Below are 18,180 nucleotides of genomic sequence, written 5' to 3' on the forward strand. Positions count from 1 at the left end.
CCTAGTGAGGCTAGGGAAAAATGAAAAATGAAAACGTGTTGGAGGAAAATAGAGAAAGTAATTTTCTATACTGCTTTCAGTAACGTTGTTACTTTTTTCTAAAACATACAAAGGAATGCTCATTTAGACCTATTAAGAATTATTATAGGCTAATTCAGATTAAATAGGTTGTGTTACAGTCACTACAGGTTACAAATATGTCTTGAGAAAGACTTTTTAACATTTGTTTTGGCCAAAGCTGTCTCTTTTGATAGTAAAGGTTGCCGACCCTAGGGTTAGGGAAAATAAATATGACTGGGTGTCTTTAAATTTAAGCAAGTAAAGTTACTGTGGTTAGGTTTAGAAAAAAAAACATGGTAAGGACCTATCTCTAGGGCTCCAAACACTAGTCTCATGAGGAGAGCCCCATGTTGTGTGACCCATCCACCCTAACCTGCCTTATTATGCCAAATAATTTCTTCATGACTCCTGTCAGCAGATTAGTCACACGATTACAGCCTTCTCAAAGACATGGGTTATAAACAAATCACTGGCTCATTATTATGTGGAATATATATGAATGAATAAATGAATTTTGGTACATTATTTTTCTTATAGGTATATGATCGAACAGTGCATGAGAAAAGCCTGAGCTTTTCTAACACAATACTTCAAAATAGAAATACAAATACATTCATGGGAACATGGCTCATGTATCCTGACTTGCAAACAGTTTATTTTTTGCCCCGATTGGTTTACGCCTTCACTGTTTCTTTGAAGATCAAATAAGGGTGGCTTTGCTCAAAAGTTCTAGTGCTAAAGTTTTATTGGTGATTTTAGTTATTATTTCATTATTTACCAAGGCTGAGATTGGAGACATATTTATTTCTGTCAAGATTCCTTTCTGGACTCTGGAAAAATCTCTTCTCTGTTTTAAGGCGCCACTAACCACAACAACTCAAATCTGGCTTCATATCCAGTGTCAGGGAATCAGTCTTTAACCTCCAACTTTTGGAACTCTGAGAGAATGTTGTCGTGTCGTTGTCATAAAAAATTACTTTGACATTTCCATCTCCTGGATGTTTCAGTCATTCAGTCAGCCGGCTTTATCTCCACTGTGCAGACAGAAGCATATTAATACCCATCAATAATGTCATGTAGTGCATAAAGAGAACCCTCCCCTGAAAAGTTTAGGAGGAACAACAATCTGTGATGTAAATTTATGGTAATTTAATTTGCTCTAGAGAGGGAAAGTGTTGCTGTGTTTCAGCTTCATTTAACAGGGAAACAAAAGACCTCAGCTGCCTCTAAACACTGTTTTTCCACTGCATTTTCTGCTACAGTAATGATCCTGTTTTTTCTCAACAACAGGATTTGAATTTGCACGTAATCCCTGAAAAGTTTACTTTAAGGCCGTCAGCCAAGATTAGGCGTAAATCCAACATAAAGGCAGGTCAAATTGTACAAGAACTTTTTCAGTTGCACATATGGGCAACATTTTGATTAGAAAAATAATACAGACCAAAGATGACTTAGGATCGTCTGACTGCTAATGACATTCTTCGTTAACAACGAGGGCAGCCCTGTCAGTCATAATGAGGTCCAACAGCAGACTGATCCCACTGAAGTGATGTGGAGCCTTTTATCTACATTAAAGAATGACAGACAGAGAGGGAGCAGGTTAAGTAGCTGTTGTGCCAGTGAAATGGAGGGTTGCTCAGCTCATATCATCTCATTTTCTTAGTTGGACCCATGAGGAAATGAGCTACCCTTCAGCATTTAGACTGAGATTGTAAGTACACTGCAAGGCTGATGAGGGAAGTGGAAACAGGTGAGCAGGTGGGTGGGGCAGCCAGGTGGTGGGGAAAGGCTGGAATAGGGGTTACTTTAGGTCAGAAGGGAGAGACTTAGCTTGACATGACAGAAGAGTTAGTATAGCATGACAATGAGCAGACTGGGAGAAAATAATGACATCAATCAAGATGGTGACGCACAATGGACACAAAACGGATCACGGACTAGCGAAAAATTCAAAAGTACACACACCTGCTAAAAATAGTATTGGTGATATTAATGATGATGCTTACTGGTAATATAATACTCTCTATTAGGGCTCAGCGATATCAGGAAAACATGCAGTACGTGATACCATTGTTGAATACTGCAATGACAATATGACTATACCATTTTAATGTCTTTCTGCTTTTGGTTCGTGCTGCTAACATAGACCCCAAACGATAAATAGACTATGCACGCTGTATTAAAAAAAAAAAGAAAAAGAAATGCATTAATGTTGATAGGTTTTCAATGTAGTGAGTCTCCAGGACCCACAGGTGGTGATTTGAGTCCCCAATAAAATGTATGTTTTTGACAACTTTATAGTGTTAAACTCATGTTTGATGTTACGTGGTTCTAATTATTATCAATTATTATATATTATATATATTATATGTATTGCATATATAATACAAATACCACATCTTGAGCCTAGTTTAGAGAGCACTCAAATCATCTACCAAGTATAGGGTGAATCAGATGTGATACATGATTGTGATTTGTGATAATCCCATAGAAAATGAATTTCTATGGAAAATCCCCCAAAAATGTAAATAAGTTACTGTATAAATTTAATAGTTCAACATTTCGAGGAATATGCTGATTCTCCTTCATTCTTAAAAATGTTTTCACGTTTTCTTTTAACTTTTTGAGAAGATGAACAAAATAGGAAACAACAGCAATTGGTTTTGTGCAAGATATATGCTATGGTGGCACATTTTCTGGACAGTAAAATATCATTGGATTAACAATTGACATGAGCCAATACAGTATCAATCAGCGTAATCACATCATCACAATGTAGGAATATTAGCGGAAAAAAAAATATGGCACATCACCTGGTGGTAAAGCATCATCGCCACTGACATGAGTGAATACAGCATCTGCTCATCTGTCACAGCAGACACTGTGATGTAGGGTAACGGGAATGTCTGTACGAATATTGTACATATTTGTTAATTTTGATGTATTTTATGGTTATTGTCCACAAAGTCTGTGGGGACCTTTGTGCCGCCTCGTCATCTTTACCAGGAAATGCCGGCTCACTGAGCTTCAGAGAGCTGAGGATGACAACAGGTGGGCAGGAGAATGTCTTTTGCGATACCTGTACAACGTATGTCAATATTGGGATGAAGGTAAATTTTGATATCTTGTGCAGCCCTATGCAGGTCAGAAAAGACTGTAGTTTAAAGGAATACTTCACCTGCGAAATGATCATTTGTATATCATTAACTCATTGCATATTAACTTCAATCCATTAAGAAGACATGGCTTTTCTCGCATGCCCCAACGGTGATTGGGGAATCGTCCAAAAAAGAAAAAAGTAAATTCTTAATGAACTGAAGTCATGGGAAATCAGGCTCGGACTGGCCATCAGGCATTTCTGGCAAATGCTAAATGGGCTGGACCACATTGGGTGCCACAAAGTTACCACTAGTAATGTTGGAAAAAAACTGTAGGGACAAAAAAAATGAAAGAAAGAACAGCCTGCTAGCTGGCCCGCTTGATGTTGGAGCAGCCTATCTGATTAGGGGTTACATGGTGCCAAAATTGTCACTAGCCCACCTAATACTGTATGGCAAGTTCAGCAGTACCTGCCGTGTTCACCTGTGTTCGTGTGGATCGGTCATTTATGTAATGTCAGAGGTCAAGCAGGTAGCATTGGGGCCAGTCCAGAGGGAAATTGCCAGGCCACATTTTGTTCCCAGTCTGATCCTGTTGGGGGATTGTGTTTAACACTAACACAACTGTATCAAAATATACATGTACATACTCTCACACAACTTGTGCAGTGTAATCCGAGTCTCATTTATCCAGTCATATGCTCGGTAGTTCCCAAACACATGCACTTTCACTAACACATTACAACTTACAATGCATTGGTACAGTCCCCATGCATGGCTGAGTTCCTTTCCTGCTCTAAAAGCAAAGTTTTACTCAGAAATTTAAGGTAACGTGGTGAGTAATTATCATATTGTGGTTTTGCAGGTGAACTATTCTTTTAAACCAGTGCCATATTTTGGCTTCACTATAATAGTCAAGGCTTCACCTACCATATGCCCATCAAAAGTATATACAGCTCAACCACAAAATAAAATAAAACAAAAAACCTCCATTCATTCTGCAACAATCTGGATTATTTTGTTGCATTTTGAAGATAGAGACACAAAACAAAAGGCACTAATCAAACACATCACAGTATTTGAAAAAAGCTGTTTTTATTATTATGGAGCAGCAGTTTTCAAATAAATTAAATAAACCATCATAACAGATACAAAGCTCGACTGTTTCAAAGAAAATCTCTCAAAGTCACTCACATTACAATTGTTCACAAATACATCATTGTCACATTATTGTAGTCACAGCTGTTCAGTTTATCACTGCAGGCTTTGCACAAAGAAATCCACTGCCAGCCAAAAATGGAACATGACTCTTTAAATGTTCACAAAACAACTGTTTTTGTTCTATCTGTTGGCGAGGGTTTGATAGACGACCACCAGGCTGTGATTACACACACATCGGGACTGGGATTCTGTGAGTAAGGCATGACTCACGTAAACACCTCAATCTGTTTGTTAGTGTCATAGCTGTCCCTAAGACATGCAGAGTCAGAGACCAGCCGCATCATCAGAGGATAGTTTGTAAATGTAAACTCCATACTCTTTTTGAAGATGCAAAGTTGTCCCAAAAACACAGATTTTGTTCATTTCCTTCAGCCAAGTTAAACATGTTTTAAACTTAGTAGAAAATGTGTTTAGACAAATGTAGACAAAACGTCTACCTCTATTTAAACACATACTGTAACTTCTTGTTTGTATGAGCAGACATTAACAGGTCAATAGATTGAATTTATACATAGCTGCTGTAAGTTTCATTCATTAACGCAGGCTATATACATTTACCACTGAATTTATGACCAGTGTGGTAAATTACTATTTTTATATTGATTAGGTCACAAGAAAGCAGAGTATAATGCGCAAGAGGTTGACTGAGAACCATTTGTGGGACACACTGACATTAGGCTGGAGGGGAAACTGTCTCTGTAGATTTATACTCATCCATTGAGGAATATAATCACGAGCGTTTTGCTAGAGTTGTGGTGTGTTCCTGTGATTTCAATCATGTGGTGCAAACTCAGGCTCCCCGATGTCAGTCTTTTTACTTGTTTTGACTTTCTGATGAAATTTAACATGTTCAGTATCATCATGAGTTTGTAGTCTTGGCTTATGCAAATATTGAAATTCAATGAAATGAAGATTGTCAACAACCAATATCCGCACTCTCTCCCTCAGCAAACTGGGTAGACAAAAACGTGAACAAGTCTCTGATCTGTTTATACAAAATGCAGGTTTACTGATGCTGAATTGACAAGAATACTGCCATCAAATGATGCCTCTTATGTCGTGTTTCTCGAGTCATGTGTGTTTGCACACACATAAGAAGTTTGGTGTAATATTTTCCACATGGAGCAGGATGGGAAATGATCTCTAAAGGTATCTATTTTTAGTCTTGCAAATTGTGATCATCTCCAGTCTGCAGAATCTTATTAAAATTCACTGTCTTCAGATGTGAGAGGATGTCAGACTTTAGTCTTTTAAAGGTCTTATTACAGTCTTGTAGTTTATGGTACTGTAGGCATAAAACACAGGATTATATCCAGAGATCACTGAGGCCAAGCGCCCATGTGACATTGTTTTGTTGGAGCACAGCGCTATATATAAGTTCTACAGTGGGATGACAATGCTCAGCAACAATATGGCTCGTACAGCCACTCACAGTAGCAGACAGCAGATGAAAACATTAAGCATGCCTGATAACCAACATCCCAAATGAGACCAGCCTACCTGCATCTAGGGGATGCTTATTTCATTTGCTCATTTACATCTGGCATTAACATGTGACCTGAATTATCAGCTAATTATTAATAATTAATAATTACTAAGTAGTGCATACCCATTGGTAGCTTTGTCACCTTCTACCTATGCCAATCCTCAATGCCTATGTGCAGTTTCACATAGATTGACCACGTCAGTGAGTAGAAAAACGTGGGACAGAATGACTGACTGACAGAATGACACACTGACAGTTTCCGTGATTATGTACAGCATACCATACCATGACTTAGTCATACCAAAAATTAGAAGGAAAAAAAAACATTCAGCCACAGGGGGAGCCACAGCGATTGGTTGCATTTTAGCCATTTTTAAGCATTTTTCTGTTGTTATAGCGCCACCCAGTTGCCAATTAGAGTTAAATTTCTCCAGTCACCTTGAGGCGTCCTGTTCTACATATCTACCAAGTTTAGTAAAAATGGATATGGCGGTTAGGCCTAGATAAGAAATTAGCTCTCTAGCGCCCCCATTTTGTTTGATGGGGTCAATAATGGAGGGGTCCCCTCAGAATATGTGTGGTCATATGTCTACAAAGTTGAATGGTGATCGGTGAAACCCTTGAGATGTTATACACCTTTATGTGATGAGCCACGCCCTCCGCAATATTCATTGCCTTATAGAAGCTCAGTTTTAGTAAGTTTTCCAACTTTTGCCAAGAGGGAACTTTAGATATTGGTCCCTAGATTATGTTCACTGAGTTTCATGCAGATCGGTCAAACTTCCTAGGAAGAGATCGATTTGAAGTGTTTTTCAAAACATTCAAAATGACGGAAAATCTATATAACCGGAAGTTATGGGTTCTTGAGGCAAATGTGTTCCTCATGAGGAGAGGCATCTCTGTGCAACGTTTCATGTCTCTACGACATACGGGGCATGAGATATGACCTTTCAAAGTTTGCATTTTCAATCGGTTGCTATAGCGCCCCCCTTTGGCCAATTGATGTAATATTGCTTCATTCACATCCTCACATGACCCTCTACCACTGTGCCCAATTTCACATGGATTGACCAAGTCAGTGAGGAGAAAAACGTGGAACAGACACACAGACAGAGTTTTCGTCATTATATAGTAAGATAACATGCAAATCAGTGAGATGAGAATAGCAGACTTGTCAACAGCTATAGTAGGAAGAGGCAGAGTACGGCGACCTTTCAACTTGTTGGAGGAAATTTTTTTGTGATATGCATTCTTGTCAAACTGTGTTTTACATCCAAATGTGTTCCTTCTCTAGACAGGATATCCAGATATAAATCACATTTTAATATCGGGCGTTGGTCAAATCAAACTGTGTTTTGTCTTAAAGGCAGTTTATGAGACTTGCTCTCTGGGCTTCACCTGTTCTGCCAATCTCAGAACACATCAGCCATCGTCTGATGAGGATAAAGCCTCAGGTGGCAACAGCCAATATTTCAGGAGATCTGGTGTGGCCTGCAGATATCCGGGCCAAGACTTCCTATTTTCTGCGCTGGTCATTGTGACAGTTTGATTAGCATCTTGAGCCAAGTCCAGACAACATTTCAGCTGAACTCTGTGAACAGATACCTGCACATGAATGTCAATAAATTAAGAAAAAGCTCATAAAAGTCTAAATCCTGATCAGACGATAGCCAGTGGGAACCAAGATTGCATTTTGGCCACTGTGTTCCACCTCTTTTGCCCTCCACACAGCATGTTTACCTGCAGGAAACCAAAGCTTACTCAGGCGTGATTGGTCAATATTGGCATTATCTACACATGTTGCATGCATATGCAGAATCTGAGTCTGAATCAGGGGCTAATTTTGGTTGGTTTGTATTCTCATGGCAGCATTTACAAGCAGACCAGATAAAATGCCATTCTCTTGTTTGGTCAGAAGTTTATAACTGGATTGAGACCACCTCTTCAAGAAGGTCTCAGTCCGGTTGTTTTGGTGTGCACCCCAGTACGATTGCTGTGTGCACTTACTGGGCAAAGGAACTTGAGTTTGACTGAACAGAACCAAACAGGGCAGGTGTGAAAGCACCCTAAATTTATCAGTGCATTTCGGATGACAAGCGGGACCCCATCAAGAATATCACAGCTTTGTCTCAGCACTTCTATAGAGAGGAATGTCTTGTCCCTGCAGGTCATGCACATATCATATCATGACTCTATCTTCCTTCATGAAAGTGGTTTTGTATAAATCCCTAATTTTTGATTCCCGCTGACATCTTCAGTCCCGAGCAGTCATTACTCAAGTGATTTAACTCTACATTCCTTGACAGTCAAATAGTCTCCAGGGCTGCGGCGTCTTTTCACTCGGGATTTCTCAGTTTAACTTTGCAGTGCTCCTTTTATTGTTCATGCACGTTAACAATCACGACTCCCGCTAACTACTCAGGAAATCTAAAATGCATCGCTTTCTTTGCACCACAAGCATTTTCAAAGAAAGAGCTTCTACACAGCAGGTGTTTAGAAGAACAAGTGTAAAGGCTTTCACAGGCCGTGTATCCTTATTGTGAGGGATTACTCTGTGCAGAAGAGTATCAAAAGAGACATTTGTTTATATGAAAAACCATAAAAACATCTTGAAGACAGAACTGCGAGAGAGACGAAGAACAAATACCTCAACTGAGCAGTAATGAGGTAAAATCATTGAGCATGAAACCCTGCTGAGACGGGGAGGAAAACAACATTTCCAATGTTTTTCCCGAAACAAAAATCCCACCCATGATTCAAAGTATCACAGAGACAGGAACGTATAAATATCCTAATATTGATATTTAGATGGCTGCTTTTCATTGCATCATTTATATCTCATTGTCAGCTTCTCTTCAATTCTTTCCATTTCCCCTTCTGATGATCTCTTAGTCTACCTGTCAGGCAAACACAGATTAGTGCTTCAGCAAAAACACATTAAATGTCGGCAGAGCGAAGGAAGTGACAGACAGTCAGTGTTTTATAGTCTGTGCTGCTTAAAGCTTCTCTGTTGAAAGCTACTTTGAGATTTTTGGTGTCGGCTGCCTACTGCAGGTGGTGCAGGCAGGAAGGAAAAGTACAAAAAAAAATCTCGGTCTCATCGTAAAGCTTTTATTTTTCTCATGATATGAAGAAAAAGCACAGTGAGTAACATAAAAGCTTTCTGACTAACTGAAAACATGAAGTGTGGAAGATAAGTTTTGAGAGTGAATTTAACTTTGTATTCATATATACAGCAGCTGCTGAAATTATTTTCACTTACAACAGATGGATTTTAGTTCACTCTGAGGCTGTGCTTTGGCTAAGCTCTTATGTGTAGATGTGGAACATGTATGTCAGTCTTCCCAGTCAGTCTTTCCATATTCTGACACATACTGTATGGCTCTGACATTTTAAATTTCACAGAAGGTTCATCATCTTCGTAGAAAAAGTGCTTCTTATAAATTAAAACCAAGTCCAAAAGTTTAGTTTAACTGGAACGAAGTTGTGTGTCGGTACACATCAATTCTGCATGTTTCATTTTTAATAAATTATTTTCAATATGGCAGAGAAGTATTGTCATAAGCACACAAATAACAATTTACATTTTTAAATATTTACATCCTCAAAATGACAGCAGAAAGGGAATAAAGAAAATCAGAAATTGTTCCGTCTTCACATCGTATTGATCCACTGGTGCCGCTGGCTCAGAGGCTCTGTGTGTCTAATAAAGAACGGAGCTCTTGGTGAATCATCCCGCTCTGTCCTGTCAGGTAAGGGGCAGTTAGGGGCTCCTGCTAAATGAAATACTCCTTTTGGTTTTCACTGGGAGCGCTCTGCGAGTCCACCTGGCTGCTGAAGGGAAACTCATGGCCATCTTCAGGCTGCGCTTCTTTGACTTCCTGGTTTCGATACGTCTCTTTCCTGCTGCAGATGAATCTGGCCATTATCGCCAATGCAGACACGGTGACAAAAATCACAACAGCGATGACCCCTGAACACAGAAATGCACAAAAATAATTTTGCTTCAAAATCATGTACATAAGCAACCAGGTTGTTGTTAGCCTTCTTATTTTCTTGCCAAGAGGTACATGAGAAGATCCATGCCACTTTTATATCAGTGTATTAAAGACACTTTTTTTAAACTTCCACTAGCACAATGGAGCAGTTTTTCAGTGAGCAGGTCCTGTTTGGGATTTCTTTGGCATGGAAAGTACCAGTGATGCCAACTCTTTTCCAATGAAGTAGTTAGCACAAACTCTAAAACTTACTAAAAGCCACCAGATAACATCATTCACGCATTTGCTTAATGATGACACATACACTCAAATGCATATTGACAACATCACTGTTCATTGGGTGCAGCGAGGGAGAGATCAAGAAAAGCAGATAAAAATTCTCATTACAGGAACTGCATGTCTTTGAAACTGCGGTATGTTGGTGCTACATGTGAAAGGAGGGGGGGAACAGTGGTGAAGCAAAATGATCTTTATTACGGTCTGACAGAAACAATAGCATTTTACAACTATGTTTAATTAGATTCAACAGAAGAATCCTGAACAAAGCATTTCATGAGCTATGAGGTAAAATCACTGTGAGTTTGGTGACTGTGGACGGGGGCAGCAGCAAAATGTGCTTTAGCCATATAAGAATAGGGCCACCTTAATCAGTTAACATCAGTTTGAGTGTACACTATGTTTAGAATATTTTCACTGCCTTACCTCCCAATCAGACAGCCCTTTAATGCTCTTCTCAAAGCCGCAGACTCCATTGACGGAAACAGTAATTTTACCTCACAACACAGTCAGTCACTGGTCTTCTGCTGCCCCTTGATCAGTTAGTCAGTTTGTGTTATTGTGTGACTTTGGGAACTGACCAATCTGTGCAGGTTCTCTTGTCTGCTTCTTTAAACTGGAAGCGTGAGATCGATAACACACAATTCTTAGTGAAGGCTCAGTCACATGAGGAGCTGTGGACAGTGATTACTCTGAGAAGCATGCATGGAAATGAAACACACTGTATAGTATATTTGAATATAATGCTTGTTGTTTCCCAGATAGTCTGAATAAGTTGCTAAATTTGTCACACGCCGCTTTTTCAGAAATAAAGTCGCTAAGAGGGTCTGAAAAGTTGGTAACACTGGGTAACGTGACACACAATCAGTGGTTTGATTAGTCTGCTGATCAGCAGGTGCAGTAAGACACCAAGAAACACAGCAGTGCACATGGAAAGGCAGGAAAGAAAATGATCAGCTCAATATGGGTGTAAACGTTGCAGGATTTATGATCAACTTTGTTTTATGAGGAAGAACATAGGTTCAACATGTTGTTAAGGCCTTAAGGATAAATGCAACGTGTTTTGGTGAGAAACAATGTCAATGTCACTTTTGTTTGTGTGCAAGAAATCTTTATAGAGCACCTTTAAGTATGGATCTATAGGCAGCTTGACTAGCTTAGCACAAACACTAGAGCCAAGGACAGTTATCTTAGCTCTCTGCAAAGTTAAAAATAACCACCACCTCTAAAGCTCACAAATGAACAGACTGTATCATGCTTGTTTAATCCGTACATACACAGAAATGTAAAAATGACAATTTGTGGGTTTAGGGGGAGTTATGTGCTGTAACTATATTTCTTGGCCGACAAAAAAACAGTGTCAAACTATTCCTTTAAACATCATGTTAAGAAGAAATTCAGTGGGCTAGATTTCTGCTAGAAATGCCAGTAATACACGGCCAAGCAATTGGATTACTGGGTTTCTGACAGGGTTTAACCATGCTCACATTTGCATGAGAAAGACATCAAACAGGGGAAGTATCAATGTGGCAGCAGAGCTGAGGAATGACGACAAGATTATTACTTGTGACTGCACTTTCCGCTTTCCAAAATACTTAAAACCAAATGAAGACTGGAAAAACCTAAATAAATGAAACAGCCATGAGGTAAAACTTCTCTCACTGCAGGGTGTGTACTCTCACTTAGCATTTAGCCCAAAGGCTCTGACCAAAACAAATAATAGTAGAAAAAAATATTTAAAAAAAACCCCAATGCTTTACGCCACATCATATCATTCAAACACAGATTTATTATTGGACTACCTTTTAAAGATGACAGCTAACTTAAACCCTTGATTGTTAAAAACTTTTTTTCACAGTTCAGACCATGTTCAATTACTTCAGACTATTTCTGTCCTCCAGTGTGTCACATCGCAGAATAAGACTGAATGATAGCTGAATTTGTGCTGTTTTGAAACAATGTTGTTTTTGTCACTCCTCACCCTCCTGGCATTTCATCTAAATCAAAAATAGCTCACCACAAATTGTCGAAAGAAACTGCAATTGCTGTGTGGACAGGGTGTGACTTCTGTTACATGTTTTTCTTTGTCTGTGATTTTCTCCCCTCAGAAAAGGATTCTGTACAGGAGCCCTGAGACGCAAGCGAGAAAAAATTCTGCCGATCCATTTTCTCAGTCTGATCTATATTGTTTTCTCTCCTGTGTTTATGACTTAAGAACAAGTGAAAAAGAGGGTTTGCCAGGATAATCTGTCTGAGTTACTTTTTTTTTTTAATATTTCTGAAACAGTTGGGAAAAAGTTTGGCCAGAACAATCTTTCAAAGTTACTTTTTGGCAGGATCGTTTGTTGCTGTAATACTTATAAAGTTGATATATTGTGTCTTAGCAAATTATGTTACATTGATGTCAACATTAATGCCTTTAGTCCCATTTAGAACACATGGGGTGGTGCAGGGCGCCCAGTGGCTCACCTGAGGCCTGTATTATGAAACGAGTTAAACTACCCAGGGTACCTTTTTATTATCTGGCTTGACTAAAAAATTGAATTTCTCCTCAGGGGGATTAATAAAGGAAGTAAACTTAAAACTTAAACTTAACTTAAAACATTGGCCGTCTGGATAACTGGTACTATAAAGTTTGTTATCAACTAGTCCAGTCAACTCTGGGTTTTCCTATCCAGCCACGAGCGCATTCATGTGAAAGAGACAGGGGTGTTAATTATGAATGACGATGTCTTCTTCTATGATCATCCCCTGAAGAACCCCTGAGGAATTTGCAATAGTTTTTGATGCCAGTCCAATAGGCACTGTAATGCTTCTTAGAAATATATTGGAAGAATGTTAGGATGCAACCGCATAAATACCTAATTGTGAATAACTGCCCTCTCTCTGCAACAAACAATCTGAAACTGTTTTACACCTTTACTGACTTTCTTCTCACACCAAGAAATTGTGGAAGGACATATTTATCGTGGACCATATTTCTAAAAACTTTACATTGTTATGGGAAAATGTAGTGTTTGGTTTCCTTAAGTGTCTTATCCATAAATGTAAGAATGTAAGTTTAGCAATAATAAACCTCATATTGGTGTTTTTCTGAAGGATGTTGAACACTACATGAAACTACTCTTGGGTTTAACCCACAAAAAGGCTATTAAGACACTTGACATCTGTAGGTCTTATACTATCTTTGTGTAGTATGTTATTCCCCTGGCTTTCTGTTATTATTGTATTTGTATACTCCCAACTGTATACTGGGTCTTGTTACACTGTGTTATTTAAATAAAGATACGTATATATATCAAAAAAATCCCCATCAGCTGAGACTTACATTATATGTAGGCATCACCAGGCTATGTGTGACATTAGTATAGAGTATTTTTTGCTTATAAGTTGGATGATGATGAAAGTACTCTTGAATATGTCACATAAAACAATTTAAAGTGCCAGACTCTTTCTGCACCAAAGAAAATGGCTGCATTTATAATAACAGAAGCCAATTAAAAATGTGTGGATTATTTTTCTAATAAAATATTACTTTTTTCCCCTAGTTCTCATCACACAGGTGTCTCATGTTATTCTGAGCTGCAGTGAGTGTAATATTAGCAGCACTGTCAGCTATCACTGCGGGCTAAAATAAACTTTGCATAAGTTGAAATAGTGCTAAAATCATGTGTTTAGTGTCGTAAACGATCTCTCCATCTGATAGATGCTCTGCTTTAAAAACAGTGGAAATAGAGCCGTGGGACAATGAAATGAATCTACTGACCTATGACAGCATATAGGCTCCTCTTTTTTACCTGAGACTCTGGATATTTGTGTATTTGTAATGGATACTGTTTTCTTCAGTGACCTGATTGCTCAGAGGTCAAGATGTTGACAGTCTGTGATCCGATACTCTTAACAGCTAACCTGCCCCAGAGCAGGTTAGCTGTTCAGCATGTTACCACGGTGATTTTTCTTGATAAAATGAGAATGCGCTTCATAGTACTGAAAACCTAGAGTTAACTCTGAAGTTACCTCGCTAACTCCAAATTCTTTTTCGTAGTACAGGCCTCTGGTAGAGCAGGCACCTCATGTACTTAGGCCTGTGTTTAATTGCAACCTGCAGCCTTTCAGTGCATGTCATCCCCCCTCTCTCTTCCTTTTCTGTCCTATATCATCAAATAAAATAAAGGCAAAAAAAAATATTCAACAAGAAGTGGCACATTTCAGTATTTAGTGACTGAAATGAGTACTGCAACAACAAACACTTAAAAAATGATACTGACCCAAAAAAATCGGAGCTAAAAATGAATCACATTTTTTTTTCCCCACTCGCCTCTCGGGGTTCCAGTAGATTATGTGACTCATCTGTAAAAGTTTTCCAAAGTTGTATTTTAGGTACAAACAAACTTTATGTTTAACTTTAATGCTACTTCAAGGTAGTTTTCAAAATGGAAACACAAGCCTAAAATCCTTTCTTCTGCAAAGTTTTCATGTGTGAATTTAGACCCAAAATCTTCTCATTAAACAGCCAACCCATTCCTCACTGCCTCTTCTTTTTCTCTTCAGCTTCCAAGATCAAAATTTCTTTCTCCTCACTTGCATCCTGCACAAAAACTTTGAATCTGAACCTTCTCACCAGCTCCTTACAATATCACTCCCCAAAATATAAAGTTTTGAATCAACTGTAATGATATTTTAATGAACTTTCATTAAAAGATGTATTGCATTACCTCCGATTAGAGCTGAGTCATTCCTGATGGCGTTCACCAAAGGCTGACCTGGATCCACTGAACCAGGTTGGTCTGCAGAGACAAAGACGGAAAAGGAAGAGTAATAAAAAGCAGAAAAGATGCTCCAGAAAAGTGAGGTATACGATACAGAGAAGACTGCAGAGCAGAGATGAAAGTGGGAAAACAAAAAAGTCTGAAACAAAGTGAATTTAATTTACAAAAAGAAGAAAGATGATGTAAAGGAGTGTATAGGGATAAATAGAGTGACTGTGAGAACCATCAGTCAGGGCAGACAGTGCTTGTTGAAAGCTTCAGCACAGTCTCAAAGGACTTCACTACAGTTGTCTGACTAATCTCATCTGTCGGAGTGCCATCAGTCTGTCTGCTTACCGCGGAGGATGTTTAATGAGCCTATAAAAAGTCTAATGAACAGCCCTAAGAATACAATTAAAAGCATACCAGAAAGGAGAAGTGGGTGGTTATTTAATAATGTATATGGTGTATATAGTATATTATGGAATATAAGGGCTGAGATTGCTCCTTGTACCTGATAAGGAGTGTGTGGTTTCTGCAACGTAGGGATTGGCTGGAGAGGAGGAAGCACAGCTCGACTGGACCAATGGGCCGCTGACAATAACAGGGCTGTCAGGGTGCAGCAGAGCAGCTTTCAGAGGACTGATGGAGTTAAAGCAAACACCTGACAGACAGCCGGTGAACCCAAGAGAGGCCAAGCCAGCCAGCTCCTCATCCAACTCATCAGACTCTGAAGGCAGAGAGAGAGAAACACAGAGACAAGAATGGCTGAGTGCGAAGACACATTTGTTATCAGCAAGTTCCAATTACACATTTAAAATACGGCAGTGATAAAAATTTATCTTGATGAGACCGCGGTCGCGATGATAAGTGGTATCTATCTTTGTTTTAATCATTTTAACATCCATTTTTGACACCGCAGAAGAGGATAAACCTGCTGGAAATGATTATGCCAAACAAAACAGGGATAGTGGATGATACTGAAAAACCACACATCATATTCACAAGCAAAGTTTTTCAGTGTTGGAGGGCATGTTTTGAAACAATTATTCCTACAATGTTCATGCATGCTAACTGCAGTATGGCTAAAGTATTGGTAGGTTAGGCACCTAAAACACGTGTGTGGGTAACATCAATTCTGCACAGGCTAAAAGCAGGGCTCAAAACCAAACAACAATGAATAAACAACAACATAAAAACATCAATATCTGTATCAGCTATTGGCCAAATCGTTGAACATCGGGATCTATATATCTACCTTTTACTAAAAATACATGGTACAGTGCACTAACAAGTCACCAATATTTAGCCTTGACTTTGTTCATTAATTGAAGCAACTGCAGCTAGCTGTGTCTACTTCCTTTATTCTAAGTTTAAAATCATTTAACAAGATAAAAGTCTTGCATTGGAGCTTGGCCTGAAGATTGTTCTAGGACTCGGAAACATAGTAGAACATGCTTGTGTTGCCAGCCTCTGTGCTGGTGAAAGGCACTTTCAACTGAAGCCATTTGTGCAACCTGAGATTATGACTGATTTGCACAGATAGAAACGTAGTTAAGTTGGAAATTTGCCTGTGATGATCTTACAGACTTAAATGATCCAGTGCTAAAAGCTACGCAAAGTGATAGATGACCATCCCGCCATGCTGTGTATAAAGTACAACACTCGGTAAAGGTTAAATAAATGGTTATGGTTAAATGAATATGATATGGGCGGCAGTAGCTCAATCCATAGGGACTTGGGTTGGGAACCAGAGGGTCGCCCATTCAAGTCAACATCCTAACCAAATATGGAGCGTGGACTGGTGGCTGGAGAGGTGCCGGTTCACCTCCTGGGCACTGCCGAGGTGCCCTTGAGCAAGCATCGAACCCCCAACCACTCAGGAAGCCTGACCAAGGCAGCCCCCTCACTCTGACATCTCTCCACACAAATTTAATAAAGAATATAATAAAAATAATATATGTAGAAAAAGAAACTGTGCAACATGCATCACAACATCAAAGTCAAATTTGTTCTGTACTCTTGCAGTTTGTCATGCTACAGTAAGTAAAGGTTGGCACTGGACATGAATCTTGTCCTACAAATTCTACCAGTATGAACATTCAATACTATATATACAGTACAGAACATCCAGTTTGAACAGGTTTACTTTTTTTAATATGTCAGTGCATTCATGGACTGGTCTCATTCAACTGAATGAGAAGGGATGATTTTACATTGTTGGTAAATACAATGAACTAGAAGGCCAAGCAGCTGGCTTGTTTTGTTGAAATGGAAGCTACCTTTTGATCATAAAAGGCCACATGTAGCAGCTTTAATAAACAGCCGGTAAGCAACAAGTCTAAAGCCATACTAGTGGAAACTAAAATGTTAATTACACTGCACAATATGAAAGTGCTGGGAGAAACAAACTGCATTACATTTACTTTTCTATTTTTGGAGTCCTCACAGTAATGGTGGTGCTAGAGGGAAGGCAATTGGGTCATTAAAATCATAAGGATTTATTCCCTTTGGAGCCAGAATATGCTCAGCAAATTTCATGGTAATCTGCCTTTTACATTATTAAATTTCTTGTGTACAAGTGCAAGTTTTAGTCTGAAAGTGTTGTGGGAGGAAAAGGCCTAAGGGGTCAAGAAAACATTAGGATTCGTCCTCTGGGGACCAGGAGTATCCTCAGCAAAGTGTAATAAATGTTTGGCCATTCAGTTTTCAATTAGCTCAGTCAACCAAAGTGTTGGTCAAGTGGAAATGTTTACCTTATGGGAATGTGACTACTTTTAGGTAAAACTTGTGAGACTTTGTCACTAGATTACCTCTCGGCTATCAACCCATTTGCCAAAAGAGATGTTAGCACTGAACTTTTCTCCAAACCACAGGCAGATAGGTTACATTTGCACATTACTATAGCAGGTAAGTTAAACCCTTATGTTTTAACAACACTGTAGCTAATGAGCAGTTAGAATTACAATTGAAAACCTCTTTGTTATGGTCAGGAAAAGATCATGTTCTGGCTTAAAAAGCACTGTTTAGGCAGCACAATCCTGGCAGGAAAAGCAGCAATGTCTTGGTTAAAAAAAACAATTGCTTTTCGGGTCACTATCCCAAAGAAAAGCAGCAACCTCTCATTAAAAACAACCACTTTTTGGGCCACTTCTCAGGCTACTATCCCAGCTAGAAAAGCAGAAATGTCTTGGTAAAAAAAAAAACAACAACCAATGTTTGCGCCTAAAAAGCTGCTGGGAACAAAGCAAGGACTTGCTAATTCACAACCATTTTTTTTTTGGTCTTGTGCA

The 18,180-nt window shown here is 38.9% G+C and overlaps 1 protein-coding gene across 2 annotated transcripts in view; it reads right to left on the reverse strand.

The window, feature by feature from the left end:
* Positions 1 to 8,716: 8,716 nt before the first annotated feature.
* The window catches only part of LOC125895479 (contactin-associated protein-like 4), a 171,025-nt gene continuing 161,561 nt past the window's right edge, over positions 8,717 to 18,180 (reverse strand). For both annotated transcript variants that reach the window (XM_049587347.1, XM_049587348.1), the window contains 3 exons: positions 15,402 to 15,617; positions 14,855 to 14,926; positions 8,717 to 9,838 (listed from right to left, as the gene is read on the reverse strand). In XM_049587347.1, the coding sequence (XP_049443304.1) occupies positions 9,642 to 9,838; positions 14,855 to 14,926; positions 15,402 to 15,617 (485 nt within the window). In that variant the 3' untranslated portion in view covers positions 8,717 to 9,641. The remainder of the gene's footprint in view (positions 9,839 to 14,854; positions 14,927 to 15,401; positions 15,618 to 18,180) is intronic.

Source organism: Epinephelus fuscoguttatus, linkage group LG10, assembly GCF_011397635.1.
Source record: "Epinephelus fuscoguttatus linkage group LG10, E.fuscoguttatus.final_Chr_v1".
Lineage (NCBI taxonomy): Eukaryota > Metazoa > Chordata > Actinopteri > Perciformes > Serranidae > Epinephelus > Epinephelus fuscoguttatus.